This window comes from Hyperolius riggenbachi, chromosome 5 (assembly GCF_040937935.1).
Source record: "Hyperolius riggenbachi isolate aHypRig1 chromosome 5, aHypRig1.pri, whole genome shotgun sequence".
Classification (NCBI taxonomy): domain Eukaryota; kingdom Metazoa; phylum Chordata; class Amphibia; order Anura; family Hyperoliidae; genus Hyperolius; species Hyperolius riggenbachi.
Window position 1 is genome coordinate 19,493,957 of NC_090650.1, and position 24,166 is coordinate 19,518,122.

General features: G+C 46.9%; 1 protein-coding gene across 3 annotated transcripts in view; it reads left to right on the forward strand.

Annotated features, from left to right (window-relative positions):
* The window catches only part of ZBTB47 (zinc finger and BTB domain containing 47), a 79,850-nt gene that overhangs the window by 43,983 nt on the left and 11,701 nt on the right, over window positions 1-24,166 (forward strand). For all 3 annotated transcript variants that reach the window (XM_068235127.1, XM_068235128.1, XM_068235129.1), the window contains one exon: window positions 23,636-23,783. In XM_068235127.1, the coding sequence (XP_068091228.1) occupies window positions 23,636-23,783 (148 nt within the window). The remainder of the gene's footprint in view (window positions 1-23,635; window positions 23,784-24,166) is intronic.

Here is a 24,166-nt window from a genome sequence, read left to right on the forward strand (position 1 = left end):
CAATCTCTGTCGCTCCCCCGCCTCCTCCATAGCTCCGGTCCCCGCCCGCGTCCCTTCCCTCCAATCAGCGGGGAGGGAAGGGATGCGGGCGGGGACCGGAGCTATGGAGGAGGCGGGGGAGTGGCAGAGATTGATAGGCAATTGTAAACAGTCGGCTGGTGACACGCTGCATGCCGCTAGCATGGCGGTTTTATTTATGGGGGCCAGCAGAGGGGGGGGGGGCTGGGGGGGCACAGTACAGACACAGTGGCTGGTGATTATATGCAGAACCAGCCTCTGTGTGCTAATTGCATTCTTAAAACCCACCTCGAGTTCTTTTTAAGAAAAGGAGATGGGAGGGTGATAGGAGGGAAGCCCGCCTCTCGTCTGAAAATATGGCTTTGGCCAAAAGTCAGATATTTCAAGGCGTGGATGCGGGAACCAGTGCGAATGAGGAGAGGAACGGACAAAGCACTGAGGTGTGTGGATTCAGCATGAACTTACTCTGCTTACCTTAGCTATTACTTTATTTAGGTCCACTTTAAAGGACACCCGAGGCGAAAATAAACAAATGAAATAAACAATTGTATCTATCTTCCTTCTCCTAAATGACTTTTCAAGATATTCCACAGTTTTATTTTACATTTGAATCTACTTTTTTAAGTTTTAACTGTTTTATTGTTTTTGCTCAATGGCACATTCATTGAAGTATGCCAGAGCTAAAATCTATGAACTATTGATCCTTTTTATCTCTTCCCTGCTCTTATAAGCCCTTTTCTTCTAGGAAAGTGTTTTATAGTTGTAATTTGTTATCAGTGAGGGTCACACTGTAGTCACTTCCTGTCTGAGTCAGGAATGAGTCAGCCACTTATATACCGGATATTTAACTCTTTCAGGCAGAGAAAGAAAAAAAGGAACACAGCATAGTTATGTGTGTGCTAGGCACTGTACACATGTCTATCTCATCATGGCACATGTCACTTCGGGTATCCTTTAAGGGAACCTGAAGTAAAAAGGATATAGTGGCTGCCATGTTTATTTAAATTTAACCACTTCACCACTGAGGGGTTTTACCCCCTGACCACCAGAGCAATTTTCACCTTTCAGCGCTCCTTCCATTCATTCGTCTATAACTTTATCATTACTTATCGCAATGAAATGAACTATATCTTGTTTTTTCCGCCACCAATTAGGCTTTCTTTAGGTGGGACATTATGCCAAGAATTATTTTTTTCTAAATGTGTTTTAATGGGAAAATAGGAAAAATGTGGGGAAAAAAAAAATTATTTTTCAGTTTTCGGCCATTATAGTTTTTAAATAATGCATGCTACTGTAATTAAAACCCATGAAATTTATGTGCCCTTTTGTCCCGGTTATAAAACCGTTTAAATTATGTCCCTATCACAATGTTTGGCGCCAATATTTCATTTGGAAATAAAGGTGCATTTTTTTCAGTTTTGCGTCCATCCCTAATTACAAGCCCATAGTTTATAAAGTAACAGTGTTATACCTTCTTGACTTAAATATTTAAAAAGTTCAGTCCCTAAGGTAACTAATTATGTATTTTTTTTAATTGTAAATTTTTGAATTTTTTTTTAATTACAAAAAAAAAAAAAATGGGGAGTGTGGGAGGTAATGAGTTAATTTTTTGTGTAAAAGTCATTTATTTGTATGTGAAAAATGTGTAGGGTGTAGTTTACTATTTGGCCACAAGATGGCCACAGTAACTTTTTGCTTTATTGCGACCTCCAAGCCTCCTTCCGGAAGCTTGGAGGAAGAATAAGGAGGCTGGACACGTGAGTTTCTTCTCACAATGATCGCGCTGCCCATAGGAGAGCAGCGGGTCATTGTGGGGCTTAGATCAACGAACGGGAATGGATTTTCCCGTTCATTGATCTCCGGGCGAGCGGGCGGCGGCGGTTTTACTAGCGGCGGGCGGCGTGTTTACGAGCGGGAGCGCGGGCAGCGTCGGGAACGCGGAAAGTACGTGTTTCTCCGTCCCTGGTTTTTAAAGGATGGAAAAAGGGGCGGAGAAATACGTACGCGCGGGGGTAAAGTGGTTAAACCATGCAGATTGCCTGGCTGTCCTGCTCATCCTCTGCCTCTTATACGTTTAGCCATAGACCCTGAACAAGCATGCAGCAGATCGGGTGTTTCTGACATTATTATCTACATGCTTGTTTCTGGTGTGGTTCAGACACTGCTGCAGCCAAATAGATCAGCAGGGCTGCCAGACAACTGGTATTGTTTAACAGGAAATAAATATGGCAGCCTCCATATTACACTCACCTTAGTTGTCCTTTAACGGACACAGTTTATAAGTAATATTTCACTTTGTTTTATTTTCCGTGCTTTTTCTTGGGCCCTTTTGTGAGCAGTAGTTTTTTGTTATCCTATTATACAGTACAGGCAGGAAATAGTTAAAGAGGAACTCCAGTGAAAATAATGTAATAAAAAAAGTGCTTCATTTTTACAATAATTAGGTATAAATGATTTAGTCAGTGTTTGCCCATTGTAAAATCTTTCCTCTCCCTGATTTACAGTCTGACATTTATCACATGGTGACATTTTTACTGCTGGCATGTGTTGTAGCTGCTGCTTGCTGTTTTGGCAGTTGGAAACAGCTGTAAACAGCATTTCCCACAATGCAACAAGGTTCACAGACAGGAAACTGCCAGGACCATGGTCCTTAGAGTTTCTTGTGGGAGGGGTTTCACCACAACATCAGTCATACAGCGCCCCCTGATGATCCGTTTGTGAAAAGGAAAAGATTTCTCATGGGAAAGGGGGTATCCGCTACTGATTGGGATGAAGTTTAATTCTTGGTCACAGTTTCTCTTTAAAGGGATACTGTAAAAGGGGGGGGGGAGGGTCGGGGGGAAATGAGTTGAAGTTACCCGGGGCTTCTAATGGTCCCCCGCAGACATCCTGTGCCCGCGCAGCCACTCACTGATGCTCCGGCCCCGCCTCCGGTTCACTTCTGTTATTTCTGACTTTAAAGTCTGAAAACCCCTGCGCCTGCGTTGCCGTGTCCTCGCTTTCCCTGATGTCACCAGGAGCGCACGGCGCAGGCACAGACCATACTGGGACTGCGCAATACACTCCTGGTGACATCAGGGGGAGCGAGGACACGGCAACGCAGGCGCAGGGGTTTGCACTTTAAAGTCTGAAATTCCAGAAGTGAACCAGAGGCGGGGCCGGAGCATCGGTGAGTGGCTGCGCCAACACAGGATGTCTGCAGGGGACCATTAGAAGCCCCGGGTAACTTCAACTCATTTTCCCCCGACCCCCCCTACAGTATCCCTTTAAGAAGGAGTCCTGTATAAAGTAGCGAGGTGTAATTTGATAATATGGAGTGTCATCAGGGAGCCCTATCCTCTGCATGATAATATAAGGCAAATAACTGCGCTGGAGGTAATGAGTCCTCTCGTAGAGCGAGCCGGGAAAACGGAAGCCCTCGAGATAATCATGTAGAAAATTGGCATTACAAAGCGGCATTCATTTTCAGCGTCGCTTGTCGGATCTCAGCGAGATTGGATTTTCTTTCAATTATACACAGAAGTGCGAAGCTCGTTTTGGCAAAAAGATTAAAGTCGTGTTTGGAGAAAAGAAAAACATCTTTCATTTTCCAGCTCCGTGTCGCTTCTCTTCCGTGATGCGGAGATGTGAGAGCCAAAAACCTTCCACCGCAAGCCGCTCGGGCGAGTCAGTCATTGCTGCGCCGCTGACAATCGCACCGCGCATTGCCAGGAAGATCCACTGCCCTGATTGTAAACATCCTCTTCCAAACATCAGCTCATTCACTCACCTAAAGGATTATTAGGAACACCATACTAATACGGGGTTTGACCCCCTTTCGCCTTCAGAACTGCCTTAATTCTATGTGGCATTGATTCAACAAGGTGCTGAAAGCATTGTTTAGAAATGTTGGCCCACATTGATAGGATAGCATCTTGCAGTTGATGGAGATTTGTGGGATGCACATCCAGGGCACGAAGCTCCCGTTCCGTCACATCCCAAAGGTGCTCTATTGGGTTGAGATCTGGTAACTGTGGGGCCATTTTAGTACAGTGAACTCATTGTCATGTTCAAGAAACCAATTTGCAATGATTCAAGCTTTGTGACATGGTGCATTATCCTGCTGGAAGTAGCCATCAGAGGAGGGTATATGGTGGTCATGAAGGGATGGACATGGTCAGAAATGATGCTCAGGTAGCCCGTGGCATTTCAACAATGCCCAATTGACACTAAGGGGCCAAAAGTGTGCCAAAAAAACATCCCCTACACCATTACACCACCACCACCAGCCTGCACAGTGGCAACAAGGCATGATGGATCCATGTTCTCATTCTGTTTACACCAAATTCTGACTCTATCGAGACTCATCAGACCAGGCAACATTTTTCCAGTCTTCAGCTGTCCAATTTTGGCAAGCTTGTGCAAATTGTAGCCTCTCTTTCCTATTTGTAGTGGCGATGAGTGGTACCCGGTGGGGTCTTCTGCTGTTGTAGCCCATCCGCCTCAAGGTTGTGCATGTTGTGGCTTCACAAATGATTTGCTGCATACCTCGGTTGTAACGAGTGGTTATTTCAGTCAACGTTGCTCTTCTTTCAGCTTGAATCAGTCGGCCCATTCTCCTCTGACCTCTAGCATCAACAAAGCATTTTCGCCCACAGGACTGCCGCACACTGGATGTTTTTCCCTTTTCACACCATTCTTTGTAAACCCTCGAAATGGTTGTGCGTGAAAATCCCAGTAACTGGAGTAGATTGTGAAATACTCAGCCCGGCCCGCCTGGCACCAACAACCATGCCACGCTCAAAATTGCTTAATCACCTTTCTTTCCCATTCTGACATTCAGTTTGGAGTTCAGGAGATTGTCTTGACCAGGACCACACCCCTAAATGCATTGCAGCAACTGCCTTGTGATTGGTTGATTAGAGATAACTGCATTAATGAGAAATTGAGCAGGTGTTCCTAATAATCCTTTAGGTGAGTGTATATTACATACTTACCTCACCATCAGTTCCTCATAGAAGCTCACCATTTTGAAACCTCTAAAAGCTCTTCCCAATGTAATGCTATGGGGTTTTTTACAAAACCTCATTGCTCCAGTGTGCACAGACACATAGGATAACATTAGCAGCAGATTTAAAAACTCAAAACGCTCAGAAAAACTCCTCTGGTGTGCCCCAGGCCAAATACATGTTTTTCTTTGAGGCTGCTTTCACAGTGGGACGTTACAGGCGCAGGTTAGAGCAGCCTGTAACGCAGCCCAACTCACAGTAATGATAAATCAATGGGCTGTTCACAGTGCCCAAGTTGCGTTACAGTGTAACGCTGGACGTTCTATGAAAGTGCAGCATGCTGTGTGTTATACGCGGTTTTAGCCTCGTTAGACTGTTTGCACATGCTCAGTAATGTTGTTTTATTTTTTGTGTGCAGGAGAGGAGGAGGGGAGAGTCCGCTATTTTGCCTAGCCACATGGCTAATTAATATTCACTGCACTGCAATGCCAGTTCTCTTCCTGCTAGCAATGATTCATATGAATCATTCTCTGCCTGCTGATTCATATGAATCATTCTCTGCCTGCTAGCAATGATTCCTATGAATCATTCTCTGCCTGCTAGCAATGATTCATATGAATCATTCTCGGCCTGCTAGCAATGATTCATATGAATCATTCTCGGCCTGTTAGCAATGATTCATATGAATCATTCTCGGCCTGCTAGCAATGATTCATATGAATCATTCTCAGCCTGCTAGCACTGATTCATATGAATCATTCTCGGTTCTCTGCCTGCTAGCACTGATTCATATGAATCATTCTCGGTTCTCTGCCTGCTAGCAATGATTCATATGAATCATTCTCGGTTCTCTGCCTGCTAGCAATGATTCATATGAATCATTCTCGGTTCTCTGCTTGCTAGCAATGATTCATATGAATCATCATTCTCTGCCTGCTAGCAATGATTCATATGAATCATTCTTGGTTATCTGCCTGCTAGCAATGATTCATATGAATCATTCTCGGTTCTCTGCCTGCTAGCAATGATTCATATGAATCATTCTCGGTTCTGTGCTTGCTAGCAATGATTCATATGAATCATCATTCTCTGCCTGCTAGCAATGATTCATATGAATCATTCTCGGTTCTCTGCCTGCTAGCAATGATTCATATGAATCATCATTCTCTGCCTGCTAGCAATGATTCATATGAATCATTCTCGGTTCTCTGTCTGCTAGCAATGATTCATATGAATCATTCTCGGTTCTCTGCCTGCTAGCAATGATTCATATGAATCATCTTTCTCTGCCTGCAAGCAATGATTCATATGAATCATTCTCGGTTCTATCAAACGAATACTGTGCACCAAGCGCTGCATACTGTGGCTCTATGTAGCGTCCACCTTTAGCACCACCATGCGTTGCGTTAGGGGAACGTTAAGCGACCTTAACGTCCCCTGCAACGCAACGTCCCACTGTGTAAGAGCCCTAAAGGGTATTTTGCTGTTACGTGTCTTTTAGAGCAGAGAGGAAGTTCTGAGTTCAGGTCCGCTTTAACATTGGAAATATGTTTTGGGGTTTTTCTTGTTTTTTTTTTAAAGTAAACCTTAAAGGACAACCGAGGTGACATGTGACATGATGAGATAGACATGTGTATGTACAGTGCCAAGCACACAAATAACTATGCTGTGCTCCTTTTTTCTTTATCTGCCTGAAAAAGGTAAAAATCAGGTATGCAAGTGACAGTTTCTGTCCTGGTCGGACTGGGCCAGACTATAGCATAACCCTCACTGATAAGGAATTACTGCCATAAAACACTTTCCTTGTAGAAAATGGCTTCTGAGAGCAGGAAAGGGATAAAAGGGTCCATTGTTCATAGATTTGAGGTCTGGAATACGTAAATGAAGGTGTCATTAAGCAGAGACAATGAAGCAGTAAAAACTTAAAGAAGTAGATTTAAATATAAAATAAAACTTTGGGATATCTAAAAATTACATATTTAGGAGGAGGAGGATAGAGACTATTGTTTATCTCGTCAGTTTATATTCACCTCGGGTGTCCTTTAACCACTTAAAGACCACAGGCTTACTCCACCCCCCCCCCCCCCCCCCCCCCCCCCCGAGTGATGAGGCTATTTTTTGCAAAATAGGCCACTGCAGCCTTAAAGGGAAGGTTCAAGCAAAATTAAAAAATGAGTTTCACTTACCTGGGGCTTCTACCAGCCCCATGCAGCCATCCTGTGCCCTCGTAGTCACTCACTGCTGCTCCAGTCCCCCGCCACCAGCTAGTTCTGCTTCTACCAGCCCCATGCAGCCATCCTGTGCCCTCGTAGTCACTCACTGCTGCTCCAGTCCCCCGCCACCAGCTAGTTCTGCTTCTACCAGCCCCATGCAGCCACCCTGTGCCCTCGTAGTCACTCACTGCTGCTCCAGTCCCCCGCCACCAGCTAGTTCTGCTTCTACCAGCCCCATGCAGCCATCCTGTGCCCTCGTAGTCACTCACTGCTGCTCCAGTCCCCCGCTGGCAGCTTGCCGACCTCGGAGGTCGGCGGGACTCATTGCGTACATTTTTACGCATTTCCGCTAGTGCAGGAACATTAACACATACATTTTTACGCATTACTGGTTCAATGCGTAAAAATTTACGCATTGAACCAGTAATGCGTAAAAATGTATTCGTTAATGTTCCTGCACTAGCGGGAATGCGTAAAAATGTACGCAATGCGTCCTGCCGACCTCCGAGGTCGGCAAGCTGCCAGCGGGGGACTGGAGCAGCAGTGAGTGACTACGTGGGCAGAGGATGGCTGCATGGGGCTGGTAGAAGCAGAACTAGCTGGTGGCGGGGGACTGGAGCAGCAGTGAGTGACTACGAGGGCACAGGATGGCTGCATGGGGCTGGTAGAAGCCCCAGGTAAGTGAAACTCATTTTTTAATTTTGCTTGAACCTTCCCTTTAAGGCTTCGCTGCAGGCCGTACAACTCAGCACGCAAGTGATTTCTTTCGCCTGTTTGTTTCTTTATTTATGTTTTTATTTTTAGGATACATTTCGCTATTTTATTTTCATTTTATATTCAGCCCTCCCCCCACCAGCCAATCACAGTGATCAGCCTATCGCTCTTGTGTCTCCCAGGGGGACAGGCGAGTGACACGGCTGTCCCAGTACATCGCTGCCATAGATCGCAGCGCTGTACAGTGTAAATAGATGGCGTATCGCTATCTAACAGTCACCTGGCGGCCATCGCCGCTGGGGGACTGAATTCAAGCTGAGATGCGCGCGCAACGGTACGTGCGATCGCCTGCAAAACACGGCCCCAGGACTTCACGCCTATTGGCGTTAGGTGGTCCTGGGGCTGCCGCCGCATCCACGCCAATTGGCATGGAGCGGTCTTTAAGTTAAGGAGAAAAAGTGCCCAGTGTCGGTACTAACCGCGAGAAAGGGAAGTCTCTGGATCCTCCAGCGGCTTTTCCCATCACCCTCCTTATCGCTGTTGCAGCGCTGAGACCCCCGCAAGGGCTTGTTGTCAGAACTCGCCTACACTAGTACAAAGGCGAACAAACGCAGCTTCTTCCAACAAGCTCGAGGGGGAGCTTTCTGCATATGCCCAGTGCAGGCAAGCTCCGCAGGGGCTATAATATGTGCGTGGCCCCCCTATGCAGAGTAACCATAGCCTAACTTCAAAGCCCATCTGTAGTGAGAGGGATATGGACGCTGCCATATTCATTAACAATGCAGATTGCCTGGCTGTCCTGCTGAGCCCCTGCCTTTAATACTTTTAGCCATAGACCCTAAGCAAGCATGCATGTCAGAGCTGACTGAAGGCTGACTGGATTAGCTGCATGCTTTTTTCAGGTATGTAATTCAGACACTATCGATGCAGGGAATAGCAGCAGGACTGCCAGGCAACCGGTATTTTTTATAAGGAAATAAATATAGCAGCCTCCATATCCCTCTCAGGTCTGTTGTTCTTTGATCTGTCAGTTGCTGCGGCCTGCAAGGACGTGAGCGGTATGCAGGGACAGCGTTCTGTTTCGGGTGTCAATCTGCCGCCCGTCTTTCCTGCCTCATTGAGCAGCGTCGTCCTGCTGAGGGATGTGTAATGTCCCATGAAGAGTCCGCTCTGCCCCATCTGTTTCCGTATGTCTCCTGGTACTCCGGCGGCCGTCCGCTCTGCCCCATCTGTTTCCGTATGTCTCCTGGTACTCCGGCGGCCGTCCGCTCTGCCCCATCTGTCTCCGTATGTCTCCTGGTGCTCTGGCGGCCGTCCGCTCTGCCCCATCTGTTTCCATATGTCTCCTGGTACTCCGGCGGCCGTCCGCTCTGCCCCATCTGTCTCCGTATATCTCCTGGTACTCCGGCGGCCGTCCGCTCTGCCCCATCTGTTTCCATATGTCTCCTGGTGCTCCGGCGGCCGTCCGCTCTGCCCCATCTGTCTCCGTATATCTCCTGGTACTCCGGCGGCCGTCCGCTCTGCCCCATCTGTCTCCGTATATCTCCTGGTACTCCGGCGGCCGTCCGCTCTGCCCCATCTGTCTCCTGGTACTCCGGCGGCCGTCCGCTCTGCCCCATCTGTCTCCGTATGTCTCCTGGTGCTCCGGCGGCCGTCCGCTCTGCCCCATCTGTCTCCGTATATCTCCTGGTACTCCGGCGGCCGTCCGCTCTGCCCCATCTGTCTCCGTATGTCTCCTGGTGCTCCGGCGGCCGTCCGCTCTGCCTCATCTGTTTCCGTATGTCTCCTGGTGCTCCGGCGGCCGTCCGCTCTGCCCCATCTGTCTTCGTATGTCTCCTGGTACTCCGGCGGCCATCCGCTCTGCCCCATCTGTCTCCGTATGTCTAATGGTACTCCGGCGGCCGTCCGCTCTGCCCCATCTGTCTCCGTATGTCTAATGGTACTCCGGCGGCCATCCGCTCTGCCCCATCTGTCTCCATATGTCTCCTGGTACTCCGGCGGCCGTCCGCTCTGCCCCATCTGTCTCCGTATATCTCCTGGTACTCCGGCGGCCGTCCGCTCTGCCCCATCTGTCTCCGTATGTCTCCTGGTGCTCCGGCGGCCGTCCGCTCTACCCCATCTGTTTCCGTATGTCTCCTGGTGCTCCGGCGGCCGTCCGCTCTGCCCCATCTGTCTCCGTATGTCTCCTGGTACTCCGGCGGCCGTCCTCGTCCTCCCAGCACAAGCTCTGCCAGTGACCTCGCCAGAGACAGGCGCTGCAGATAAACAGAGACATTTCACTGATGCGGTACAGCAGTTTAACATTGTTCACATACAGCTGGAGGCCGTTCACCCTGCTGCTTATAATAATAGCACTAGATGTTGCTGATAACAGTATGGCTGAGAAATCAGATAAATGATCACTATTCCTGATCCTTTACCCGTTCTGCTGCTTTACACCGTTAAGCCTTAAAGATGTGTTAAATTCATGCCAACCTTAACCACCCTGGCCAGAATACCGAACCAGGCACGGGGTGGAAGGAAGCTGTCAGCGGTAATCCCAAGCCTGCCTCGGGGGCAAGATGCTGTTAGCAGTAATCCAGAGCCTGCCTCGGGGGGCTAGATGCTGTTAGCAGTAATCCTGTGCCTGCCTCGGGGGGCAAGATGCTGTTAGCAGTAATCCCGAGCCTGCCTCGGGGGCTAGATGCTGTTAGCAGTAATCCCATGCCTGCCTCGGGGGCTAGATGCTGTTAGCATTAATCCCGAGCCTGCCTTGGGGCTAGATGCTGTCAGCAGTAATCCAGAGCCTGCCTCGGGGGCTAGATTCTGTTAGCAGTAATCCCGAGCCTGCCTCTGGGGCTAGATGCTGTTAGCACTAATGCTGTGCCTGCCTCGGGGGCTAGATGCTGTTAGCAGTAATCCTGGGCCTGCCTCGAGGGCTAGATGCTGTTAGCAGTAATCCCGAGCTTGCCTCGGGGTGATAGATGCTGTTAGCAGTAATCCCGAGCCTGCCTCGGGGTGCTAGATGCTGTTAGCATTAATCCCGAGCCTGCCTCCGGGGGCTAGATCCTGTTAGCAGTAATCCCAAGCCTGCCTCGGGGGCTAGATGCTGTTAGCAGTAATCCAGAGCCTGCCTCGGGGGCTAGATGCTGTTAGCAGTAATCCCGAGCCTGCCTCGGGGGGCTAGATGCTGTTAGCAGTAATCCAGAGCCTGCCTCGGGGGGCTAGATGTTGTTAGCAGTAATCCTGTGCCTGCCTCGGGGGCTAGATGTTGTTAGCAGTAATCCCGAGCTTGCCTCGGGGGGCTAGATGCTGTTAGCAGTAATCCTGTGCCTGCCTCGAGGGCTAGATGCTGTTAGCAGTAATCCAGAGCCTGCCTTGGGGGGCTAGATGCTGTTAGCAGTAATCCTGTGCCTGCCTCGGGGGCTAGATGCTGTTAGCAGTAATCCCGAGCTTGCCTCGGGGGGCTAGATGCTGTTAGCAGTAATCCTGTGCCTGCCTCGGGGGCTAGATGCTGTTAGCAGTAATCCCGAGCCTGCCTCGGGGGCTAGATGCTGTTAGCAGTAATCCCGAGCCTGCCTCGGGGGGCTAGATGCTGTTAGCAGTAATCCCGAGCTTGCCTCGAGGGGCTAGATGCTGTTAGCAGTAATCCTGTGCCTGCCTCGGGGGGCTAGATGCTGTTAGCAGTAATCCTGTGCCTGCCTCGGGGGCTAGATGCTGTTAGCAGTAATCCCGAGCTTGCCTCGGGGGGCTAGATGCTGTTAGCAGTAATCCTGGGCCTGCCTCGAGGGCTAGATGTTGTTAGCAGTAATCCCGAGCTTGCCTCGGGGGCTAGATGCTGTTAGCAGTAATCCTATGCCTGCCTCGGGGGGCTAGATGCTGTTAGCAGTAATCCTATGCCTGCCTCGGGGGGCTAGATGCTGTTAGCAGTAATCCTGTGCCTGCCTCGGGGGCTAGATGCTGTTAGCAGTAATCCCGAGCTTGCCTCGGGGGGCTAGATGCTGTTAGCAGTAATCCTGTGCCTGCCTCGGGGGCTAGATGCTGTTAGCAGTAATCCCGAGCTTGCCTCGGGGGGCTAGATGCTGTTAGCAGTAATCCTGGGCCTGCCTCGAGGGCTAGATGTTGTTAGCAGTAATCGGGGCTAGATGCTGTTAGCAGTAATCCTATGCCTGCCTCGGGGGGCTAGATGCTGTTAGCAGTAATCCTGTGCCTGCCTCGGGGGCTAGATGCTGTTAGCAGTAATCCCGAGCTTGCCTCGGGGGGCTAGATGCTGTTAGCAGTAATCCTGGGCCTGCCTCGAGGGCTAGATGCTGTTAGCAGTAATCTTCAGTAGTCTTCTTTTATGCCTCATCTACACGGGTAGATGAGGCGACGATCCGGCGGCGAGATTAGCCGCCGGATCGCCTCTTCCGCGTCCCCGCTCGCCCGCGCGTGCGCCGGATTCGATACCCGCTCGTCTCCGCTCCGCTTATCTTCCGCCCGATTCCCTGCCATTGTCCCCTCGTGGGGAGCGAGCAGGGAATCAGCGGTGAGGAGATCCGTCCTGTCGGATCTTATTAATCGAGCCGCATCAGCGGCTCGATTGATAAGCCACATCGCGGCCGCATCTACACGTGTAGATGCGGCTTAAGTCCTCGGAGGCTCTCGATCCTTCAGGGGAGATCGCCGTTTGTCACATGACGACAGATGGCAATCTCACTATAGGGGTTGAGCGCCACCTGGGGGACGGAGGGAGAACTACAGCGCTGGATCCTGGGAGGTGAGTAATGTGCAGGGCTGCTTCAGGTTCTCAGGAGGTATGATTTTATTTCTGCTTTTAAGGTCTAAAAGGGTAAGAAAAAAATGCACCGATTTTAGACCCTAAAATCCGGAAATCATCATAGCGCCAGGCAGGTTAAAGAGTACTTCCAGTGGAAGGCAGTCTTAATGCTGCAGGATCTGGGGGCTCTCAGGGTTAGACCTGAACTCAGAACTTCCTCTCTGCTCTAAAGTATAAGCAACAGCATGATAGCCTTTTACAAAAAATCATTTCTTCTTTCCTTCAAAAATAAAAGCAGACATAGGGTTAACATCCCGTGTTTACAAATTAGCTGCTTTGCTGAGGCATTCAGCTGACACAGGGGAGAGATCAAATTATAACTTGTGATTAGTCGCAGATGAGGGGGAATTAGACAAGCTAAACTCTCTAAATACATACAGGGTGCATTTCTCTGTTTTCCTTCTGTCCTGGGCAAGAGTTCAGGTCCACTTTAATAACTCCTGTAATTTATGACACAAGTGAAGCCCCGCCCTTCCTCAGGAAGACAGTTGCAGCCATTCTTCGGAAGCTCTTCAGCCACCCCTGTCTGCGTTGCCGTGGCTGACGGCTGTCAATCTGTAGAGAACGATCGTTCATTAAGAACGACGAACGAACTTTTAATTGATGAAAGAACGACCTAAGTAAAGGTAGTTTTAAAATGTGTGTAACGATCTGATCGTTAGAACGAACGTTACATCACAGAAAGCAACTATTGCGCCTGCGCATAAAAATGAGAAGTTCCATGGAGAAATATTGAAATGCGCATGTCAAGCCTGGTACGAACGATCGTTTCCAACGATGTACTACTTTTGCAAACGATCGTCGTTGGTTAAAATCCGCCGAGACAGAACTTTCTTTTGTAGCGATTTGCCTCGTTCGTCATTTGCCTTAATAGTCGGTGGTTCGTTTTTTGTAACGATCGTCGTTGGTAAAGATCGGGGAACGATCGTTACAAACGACTATAGTCGCATGTGTGTACGCACCTCTAGACACACAAAGTACTCTTAGAGGCCTTGTTCACATTTATTGGCATTTTTGTAAAATTTTTAAGCATGGGTGCCCTGAAAGGGCTTGTGCAATGATTCTCTATGAGAGAGTTCATATCTGAGCGGTTCGTTTGCGATTCGCTTTGAAAAGTGGTGCTTGGGCCATTTTTGAGGCGATTCGCCTCAATGGAAGGTATAGGAAAAACGCAAAACGCTCACAAAATCGATTTGGCAAGCGACTGCATGAGCGTTTTTTTTAAAAAAAAAAATACATTGTATTTATTTTTTCCCGCATCAAAAAACAGAAGCGCTCTGCAAAAGCGCTTATAAAAACTCCCACGAAAATGAGCGAACGCAAAGAAAATCGCCGGAAAACGCTTAAAAAAACATGGGAGAAAAAGCCCACCGTGGACAGACACACGAGCCGAACGCAATGTGAACAAGGCCTAAGAGCTTATTCACACTTGGGGCATTTTGTAAAGTCGCCAACTAAACGCTTGTTCAATGAAAGTCTATGAGAAGGTTCATATCTGTGCGGGTAGTGCGCTGTGAGTTCAGAAAAGCGCTGCATGGACCATTTTTGGGGTGAATTTGCGCAATGGAAGGTATAGGAAAAACGCGAACGCTCACAAAATCGCTTTGTGCAGTGATTGCGTTCATGTTTTTAAGAATAAATACATTGTATTTATTCTTTTCCGGGTCAAAGAGTTCACTTCCTGACTTGAGTCAGGGAGTGAATTACAAAACCGCTCTGGGAAAGTGCTTAGAAAAGCGCTTTTACCAGAAACGCAGTGCGCAGTGGAGCGCGGGGAGGGGGGAAAATGCACGCAAAACGCTTGCGTTTTCATTTTTATGTGTGAATGAGGCCTCAAGGACCACTATACTGAAAAATTGTAAAACTGAAATACACACACATAAGATGCACCATGAATTACTTTTTCCCTATGCTGCAGTCATGTACATTAGATAGTAAAAATCTAACAGGTTTTGGACTAGCCCATCTCCTCATGGGGAATGCTCTATTTTTTCTCTCCTTTTCAGAACCACTTACTGAAAGGCTCAGTCCAACTTCCACGATTGTGTGCAAATGAGTAGGAAGGCTGCCTGACATCTTTGTTTAGATTATTTCCAGGGAGTGCTTTTGAAAAAAAAAAAGGGAATAGTGAGAATCCCCCCATCAGGGGATAGATTAGTCCAAAACCTGTCAGTCTCTACTTTAGGTGATTGTGGCCTTGGGGAAAAATGTACCGGTATATGTCTATTTTAAACCTGACAGTTTTTGATAATTGGGGGCCCTTTAACAATCCTTGATCGATCGTTAGGATTACATTCTAGGAAACAAGCACTGTACAGACACGTTGTTTGGCTATGGCCGTGCAGAACGTTCTGCCTAATGTAGAGACTTATGGCCCATACTCACGGGCTACAATTGTCGCCGCAACCACGTGGCACGCACGTGTTGCGGCGACAGGTCGCCCATGAGTATGAGGCGCGCACCCCGAACCGTCGCTCGTCGCTGCTGTCAATCACATGGCGACAGTTGCCGCCGCAACTGTCGCTAGTCCGCGTGTGTTTGCGGACTAGCGACAGCAACCAATAGGCAATCCACGGCGCTTCCGGCGAGGGGGAGGAACGTCGGCCACAGCTTCCGTCGCTGCACTAATCCCTCTTCCGCGTTTGTACGCGGAGGGACCTGGCGACGAGCTGTCGCCGGCCTGTCGCGCACACGCTCCCGTGTGCTAGCGACAGGCCACAAAAGTAGCCCGTGAGTATGGGCCATAAGAGGGATGGTGAGCGAATGAGCTGTGTCCTACGACTTGGGGGAGGGGGGGGGGAGGAAACAATGGTCTTGTGTATCATTCAGAGAACTCCTGGGGCAGCTGTAGAGACAGGATTCTTGGCTGAAGGGGCCCAGCATGATCCTTCTCGGCTGAGTCTGGTGTGTCTAGTATCAATTGTCAACGAGATGCAAATCATTTCTAAGTTCATGCAAATTCTGTATGCAGCTTGAAAAGGTTTCTATCGAATGCCACCATGGTGCGATTTGATTGGTCCATTTTGAAGCTGCATATATTTGCATAATCCTGGCTGCATCCATTCAGAATGATTTGCATCTCAGTGTCTAGGAGGCATTGGATATTGGGCAGGATTTCAGCAGACAGATACAATAATTTGTCATGGTCAATTCAACGTAAGTAATTCTGACTTGCAATACAAATTGTATCCACTTTCTGTTGATTTTGATTGGCCATATTCCAGCCTGCATACAATTTGCATTTCATTTGCACAAAAGTTGGAACTTTTCAGCATCTCATTGACCATGTCTGTTGATTGCTTGTCTCCTGTTTTTGCTCAGCTCCACCATTGAGGGGTCTCTCCCCTGATGGTGCTACATTTTGCTAAGTATTATTTTATTCTAAATGCATTTTAATGGGAATAATAAGAAAAATATTGGAAAAAAATCAATATTTCTCAGTTTTGGTCAGTTCTAAAATTAAACCTGCTATTATGGATAAAAACCACACATTTAATTTGCCCACTTGTCCTGGTTATTACAACGTTTAATATATGTCCCTAGTACGATGTATGGCGACAATATTTTATTTGGAAATAAACGTGTATACGGTTTTGCATTTGTCACTAATTACAAGCCGTTATTTGCAAAAAAAATAACAGTAATATACCCTCATGACATACATATTTAAACAGTTGTCAGTTACAGTGGTCTATTGCATAAGGCACACATTGTAATGCATTATAAATCAAGCACCTCATCCCCCCAGAAGATCTGCCAACCTAAGTCCACGCCTTCATCACATCCCGACTGGACTACTGCAATGCTCTCTACACTGGCCTTCCAAAAAAGGTCTTGTACCGCCTACAGCTGATACAGAATACTGCTGCCAGACTGCTAACCAACCAACCCCGTCACTGCCACATAACGCCAGTCCTGCACTCCCTTCACTGACTACCTATAGAATGGAGGGTCCTATTCAAGATCGGCCTACTGACATTTAAATCCCTGAATAATCTGGGCCCTGGATACATGAAAGATATGTTACAGCTGCGTAGCAATCCCCGCATTCTCAGATCCACAGGTTCTAATAATCTAGTCATACCCAGAGTCCACTTGGAAACTTTTGGTCCCAGAGCCTTCTGTCATGCTGCCCCTACGTTTTGGAACTCCTTACCTCAACAGATCAGGACAGCTCCATCCCTGGACATGTTTAAATCCAGACTGAAAACCCACCTGTTTAGTTTGGCATTTGCAGAAATATAACTTTTGCTGTGTGAATACTTCATCCTACTAATTACTGAATCTGAGAGAGCCTAAGCGCTTTGAGTCCTATGGGAGAAAAGCATTATAGAAATGGTATTGTATTGTATATTGACTGTGGACTGCAATGGAGGTGGGACATAGACTTTTATACAACGGCTGCATGCAGTGAGTTAGAATAATGTGATCAGTTACAACGCAGTACTGTGATCAGGCCCATAGAATTGTATGAGCAGTGAGCTTAGATAGATAGACAAGCATGCAGAAAATTAGGTGTTTCTGATATCTGATATTATTGTCAGACAAGATTAACTGCATGCTTGTTTCTGGTGTCATTCAGGCACTACTGTAGCCAAATAGATCAGCAGGGCTGCCAGGCAACTAGTATAGTTTAAAGAAATAAATATGGCAGCCTCCATATACTTCTCCATAAAGCTGTCTTGTAAACAATACCAGTTGCCTGGCAGTCCTGCTGATCTCTTTGGCTGCAGTAGTGTCTGAATCACACACCTGAAACAAGCGTGTGGCAAATGCTGTCAAACTTCAGTCAGAAACATCTGATCTGCTGCATGCTTGTTCAGGGGCTATGGCTAAGGCTACAGTATTAGCAGGATCCTGGTATTGCTTAAAGGCACTCCGAGCAGTGCAGAAACTATGGAAAGATGCATACCATTTTGAAGCTCTCTTTCTCCTCTTTCCAACAACACATAAACCGCCGCCCTACGCCTTTTAGTTTTCGCTATTTTCGTGATCGAAATCGATGCAAACGCGATTTTGCTCACGAAAATATCGAAAACTGTAGGGCGACGGTTTATGTGTTGTTGGAAAGAGGAGAAAGAGAGCTTCAAAATGATATGCATCTTTCCATAGTTTCTGCACTGCTCGGAGTCCCTTTAAAACTAGAAATAAATATGGCAGCCTCCATTAAAAAAAAACAGGGATAAAAAGAGGCTGCAGCCCTCATCTGGGCTACTTCATACCGTAGTAAGACTGGTAGAAAGGCTTGTGATATAGCGGTTGTGTACAAACTCCCACAGGAAGAGATGTGTGTTTTGGTTTTTTTTTTTAATGATTCAAAGAAGCACTAAAGTGACATTAGTATGATGTCATAAATTATTAAGGGTCCTTAATTTTCCTGGTTTCAGTGCCAGAAAAACTTCCTGTATCTATATAGATTGCTATAATGATTCCTGAGCAAAGCCAGACTGAATGCTCAGTCAGGGATTTTATCAGGGCTGTTAACAAGCAGGCTGAGCAGTGAAGGATGAAACAGAGAGCAGGGTAGGTGTTTTCTTTAATGTTCCCACTGATATATATGGTAAAATACATGAGGGTGCTTCGTCTCTGGTTCACTTTAAGTTATGCTTGGTTTGATTTGAATAATTTGCATATTCAGTAGTGGTGCATTGTGGGTAGCCACAAATGTTCACTTAACTACTTTAGCCTTTTGGACGTATCTGATACGTCCAAAAGGCTGCAGCCGCGCCGCTGCGCACTCCCGCGGCCGATCACGCGCTGCCATTCCGCCTGTTAGCCCTAAGATCAATGAATGGGAACGCAGTTAGAAAGACCGACAGCTTCTATTAAAAGCCGCAATGTTTCTAAAGAAAGAAAATTTCACGTCGTCCTTACACTTCCTCGAAGCGAGAGCGCTCACTTACAGGAAGAAAAAATAGTAAAACTACATCTTCATACATTTTTTTAAAATAAAATCACAAACTATTACACTTAAAATTAACTGTTTACCTCCCACACTATAAAAAATACCCAAATAAAAGTTTTAACAAAAAAAAAATTACAATTTAAAAAAACAAAACATAAATACTGGTAGTTACCTAAGGGTCTGAACTTTCAAATATGCATGTCAACAGGGTATATTAATATGTTTTTAAATTATGAGCTTGTAAATAGTGATGGACGCAAAAATTGAAAAAATGCACCTTTTATTTCCAAATAAAATATTGACTCCATACATTGTGATAGGGACATAATTTAACCACTTAAGCCTAACTGGATGAAAATTATAGTCCAGTTAGGCTGCGCGCACTCCCGCACAGCCTAACTCCTTTGACATATTCATGTCAAAGGAGTATATCAATATGATTTAATAAATTATGGGCTTTTAAATAGTGATGGACGCAAATTGAAAAAATGCACCTTTATTTCCAAATAAAATATCGGCACCATACATTGTGATAGGGACATAATTTAAATGGTGTAATAAGCCGGACAAATGGGCAAATACAATACATGGGTTTTAATTATGGTAGCATGTATAAATTTCAAACTATAATGGCCAAAAGCTGAGAAATAATGATTTTTTTCCATTTCTTTCTTAATATTCCTGTTAAAATGGATTTAGAATAAATTAATTCTCAGCAAAATGTACCACCCAAAGAAAGCCTAATTGGTGGCGGAAAAAACAAGATGTAGATCAATTCATTGTGATGAGTAGTGATAAAGTTATTGGCAAATGAATGGGAGGTGAATGTTGCTCAGATGCAAAAAAAATCTCAACCCTGTGGGCTTAAAGAGACACTTAAGCCAGAAAAAAAAATGAGTTTTACTCACCTGGGGCTTCTACCAGCCCCCTGCAGCAGTCCTGTGCCCTCGCAGCCACTCACTAATCCTCTGGTCCCCCGCTGCCAGCTAGTTTCGTTTTTGCCGACAGGCCCGTCAGGACTGGCCACGCGTATCTTTTTCCGCATTCCCGGCTGTAATTAGCGCTATTGCGGACAAAAATACGCGTTGCCGCATTACGCACGCATAGGTATGCGGCAACACGTATTTTTGTACGCGTTGCGGCCGCAATAGCGCTAATTACAGTCGGGAATGCGGAAAAAGATACGCGTGGCCAGTCCTGACTGGCCTGTCGGCAAAAAACGAAACTAGCTGGCAGCAGGTGACCAGAGGATTAGTGAGTGGCTGCGAGGGCACAGGAATGCTGCAGGGGGCTGGTAGAAGCCCCAGGTGAGTAAAACTCATTTTTTTTTTCTGGCTTAAGGTTCACTTTAAGTGGTTAAATGGTGTAATAAGCGGGACAAATGGGCAAATAAAATACGTGGACTTTAATTATGGTAGCATGTATTATTTTAAAGCTATACTGGCCGAAAACTGAGAAATAATTAATTGTTTCCATTTTTTCTTAATATTCCCGTTAAAATGCATTTAGAAAAAATAATTCTTAGCAAAATGTACCACCCAAAGAAAGCCTAATTGGTGGCAGAAAAAACAAGATATAGATCAATTCATTGTGATAATTAGTGATAAAGTTATTGGCAAATGAATGGGAGGTGAAAAACGACTGAAGGCTCAACTAGCTGAATTATTGCAAGTTTCCTTCTGTTTTAAGAAGGCAAATCACACCAAGCATTGCTTGTTAGTAGGAGGGCTTTTCGGTCTTTTTTAGCCCCCTATACATTTCTAGTGGTTTGGGTCACTACTGCTTGGTTACTCTGTTGTTCATTTAGTTACATACAGTTAAGTTTCTCTTTAAAGAGGAACTGTCACGAAAATCTTAACCACTTAAGGACCAGGGGGTTTTCTAATGATCGGTGCTGCGTGGGCTCTACAGCCCGCAGCACCGATCAGGATTGTGGCCTGGCGATCAGACTTCCCCCCTTTTTTCCCCCTCTAGGGGGATGTCCTGCTGGGGGGGTCTGATCGCCGCCGGCTATTACGGAGTAGCGGGGGGGGGGGGGCTCCTCAAAGCCCCCCTCCACTGCCATTTCCACCCTCCCTCTCCTTACCTCCCTCTCCCTCTTGCTCTGTAATGCGCATCCTAGGATAGGCTTCGGCCTATCAGATGCCGGCGATCCCCGGCCAATTAGAGGCCGGGGATCGCTGATCTGCCTTACGGCGCTGCTGCGCAGCAGCGCCGTATGATGTAAACAGCAGGGATTTCTTTGCGTGTTTACATTTCACCGGCGAGCTGCGATCGGCGGCTCTCCGGCTGTTCACAGAGACACCCTCCGTGAACTGGCATGGAAAGGCCGCTCGATCGAGGGGCGGTTTCCATGCTATACCACTAACGACCCGCCGACGCCTATCGGCGTTAGGCAGTCGTGTAAAACTCATACAAATAAGAAGTACGTTTCTTTCAGTGTAAAATGAGCCATACGTGGCTTTTCTCCTATGTTGCTGTCACTTTACAGTAGGTAGTAGAAATCTGACATTACCGACAGGTTTTGGGTTAGTCCATCTCTCCATAGGGGATTCTCAGCATGGCCTTTATTATTTATAGAGACACTCCCTGAAAAAGATTTATACAATAATGCTGGCCAACCTCCCTGCTCGCTGCACACTTTTTTGGCCATTCACTAAATGATTTTAAAAATAAAGAAAACCCTGAGAAACCCCCCCCCCCCCCCCCCTTATGAGAAGACGGGCTAGTCGAAAATCTGTCAGTAATGTCAGATTTCAACTACTTATTGTAAGTGACAGCAAAATAGAAGAATAGTAATTTATGGCTCATTTTACTCTGGAAGAAACGTACTTCTTATTTGTGTATATTTACATCATTTACATTTTAAGATTTTCGTGACAGAGGTCCTTTAACCATTTGAGGACCGTGATGTTAAACCCCTCTAGTGACCACCCCATTTTTTTCTAATTGGGCCACTGCAGCTTTAAGGCCTCGCTGCAGGGCTGTCCACACAAGTGATTCCCCCAACAGAGCTCTCTGATGGTGGGGTCAGATCACCCCCAGGATTGTCTGTTTATTTTTAATATATATATATATATATATATATATATATATTATTTAAATTTCCCTGTTTTTTTTTAAACCCTCCCTCCCCCTAGTCAGCCTATCACAGCGGATCGCTCCTGAGTCCCCCAGGGGGACAGCTGTGTCACACGGCTGTCCCCAGTACAGCGCTGCTGCTGATCGCAACGATATGCAGAGTAAATAGACGGCGGTTTCGCCATCTAACAGTCTCCTAGCGGCGATCGCCAATGGGAGACTGATGGCGGAGCAGAGATCCTGTAAATCCTCGCCCCAGGACTTGACGCCAATTGGCGTTAGGCAGTCCTTAGGTAAAGGACCACTATCGCTAAAAAAGTAGGCAGTTAAAATCTGACAGAACCAACAGGTTTTGGGCTAGTCTTATGGGGGATTCTCAGGGTTTTTTTTGTTTTCAACAGCATTTCCTGAACAACAGTTTAACTGCCAAACAGTAAGATACCAGCCAGCTTCCCTACTCACTTGCACACTATTTTGTCAGTTAGACTTTGCAACTGCTGTTCAGGAAATGCTGTTGAAAACAAATAAAACCCTGAGAATCCCCCATGAGGAGATGGACTAGTCCAAAACCTTTTGGTTCTGTCCGATTTGAACTGCAGGACACTACTAAGAGGACGTACTCAGAATTTCTTTGTAGGAGGGGTTTCACCACAAAATCAGCCGTACAGCTCCCCCTGATGGTCTGTGAAAAGGAATAGATTTCTTATGTAAAAGGGGGTATCAGCTACTGATTGGGATAAAGTTCAATTCTTGGTCGGAGTTTCTCTTTAACTAGTCATACTACGTCCATTAGGGCCCTTTATCACTTTGAAATGCGACCACAATCGCGCTGTGATGTGATTGTTTCTCTACCATAATTCTGCTGCGACCCGCCGGGTGTGCAGTGCAGGGGCGTAGCAATAGGGGTTGCAGAGATTGCTACCGCATCGGGGCCCTTGGGCCAGAGGGGCCGCGAAGGGCCCTCCCTCAACTGCAGTATTAACTCTCTATTGGTCCTGTGCTCATAATAATGACTTCTATAGATACTTTGAACAGTGGTAATCATTAACAAGCTGCTCCCCATCCCCTTCTTGCACCTCTGACACTGTAGTTGCCATTGGCAGGTTTCGGTGCGCCGTATCAATTGTTATGTATAGAGTGCTTGGGGGGCCCCATTGTAAAACTTGCACCGGGGCCCACAGCTCCTTAGCTACGCCACTGGGGCGACGCATTTGTAAAAAAACATGAATTGCAGAAAAATCAAACTAATGGAAACGTTTGCCACAGTTTCCATCAGCTTCTCTGACGTTTTGCGATTCTCAGAATCCGATTGTAAAATGCTTGTAGTGAAAAAGGACCATTGTAGTATTATTTAAGACTAAGCAAAACTAAAGTGAAAATAAACTGATGGGATAAAGAATTGTATTGCAGCATGTGGAAAAGGCGGAGCCAGCTAGGACCTCAGTGAATATTAATAAGGATAAGGGGCGGAACGCACACGCTGGCAGCTCCCCTATTGTGTGTCAGCAGCAGTTTATAAAGTGTCTGCTGCTCCCTAGAGGATGCTGCCTGAATTTCATGATTCAGGTTTGCAGCATTGGCAGGACGATCTGATAGGAAGAGAGTGAGGATGTGAGCCGATGACAGCCGGGCGCTCACCAAAATTAGCTGGGCGGAGCGCCCGGCTGGTAGTGTTTGGGGAGAACACTGCTAATGTTTCCTGATGCTGCCGTGTAGGGGGAGTCAGTGAGATGCAAATTTTTCTGAGTTGATGCACATCTTATGCTGAATTTATGGTGCTTAGAAATGGACCAATCTTGTGGCTGGATTGTTTTAGTCACCAGACTGCAGTGGTCAGTGACGTTTGTTTTAGGTGGGAGAGGTCCTTGTGCTGCCTGCGGTGCGGTCTTCTAACCTTCATCTACTCACTCTCTTGCAGTGTTTAACCTGCGGGAAAACGTTTAAGAAGCTCTGGTCACTTCATGAACACAATAAGATCGTTCACGGCTACGCAGAGAAGAAGTTCTCCTGTGACATCTGCGAAAAGAAGTTCTACACCATGGCGCACGTCCGCAAGCACCTTGTCGGTGAGTATCCGCGTCTGTCTAATGGGCGGTTCCCAGGAAGGCTGGCGCTAATGGGTGGGCCCAACAGATTGTTTCTTAAAGACACAGCTTCCCTTTTTATGGAGCATTATTTTAACGATCTATGAAAGTTTTTATGTTCAGCAATGTTTTAATTTCCCTGGTGGGATAATTACTCCCGGATTGTAGGGTCTAAAAGCGATGCAATTTATTTTAACCCCTTGTCCCCCATGCAGGCTGGGATAGCCAGAATGTGGAGCTCCGACCGATTGGGGCTTCACACCCTGACTATACAAACTGCAAAAAAAAGGTCCCTTAATGCCGATTTTTGTTCCGGGGTATCTGTTGGGGGGCCCCCCAGGTTTATTTTGCCCTGGGGCCCCATT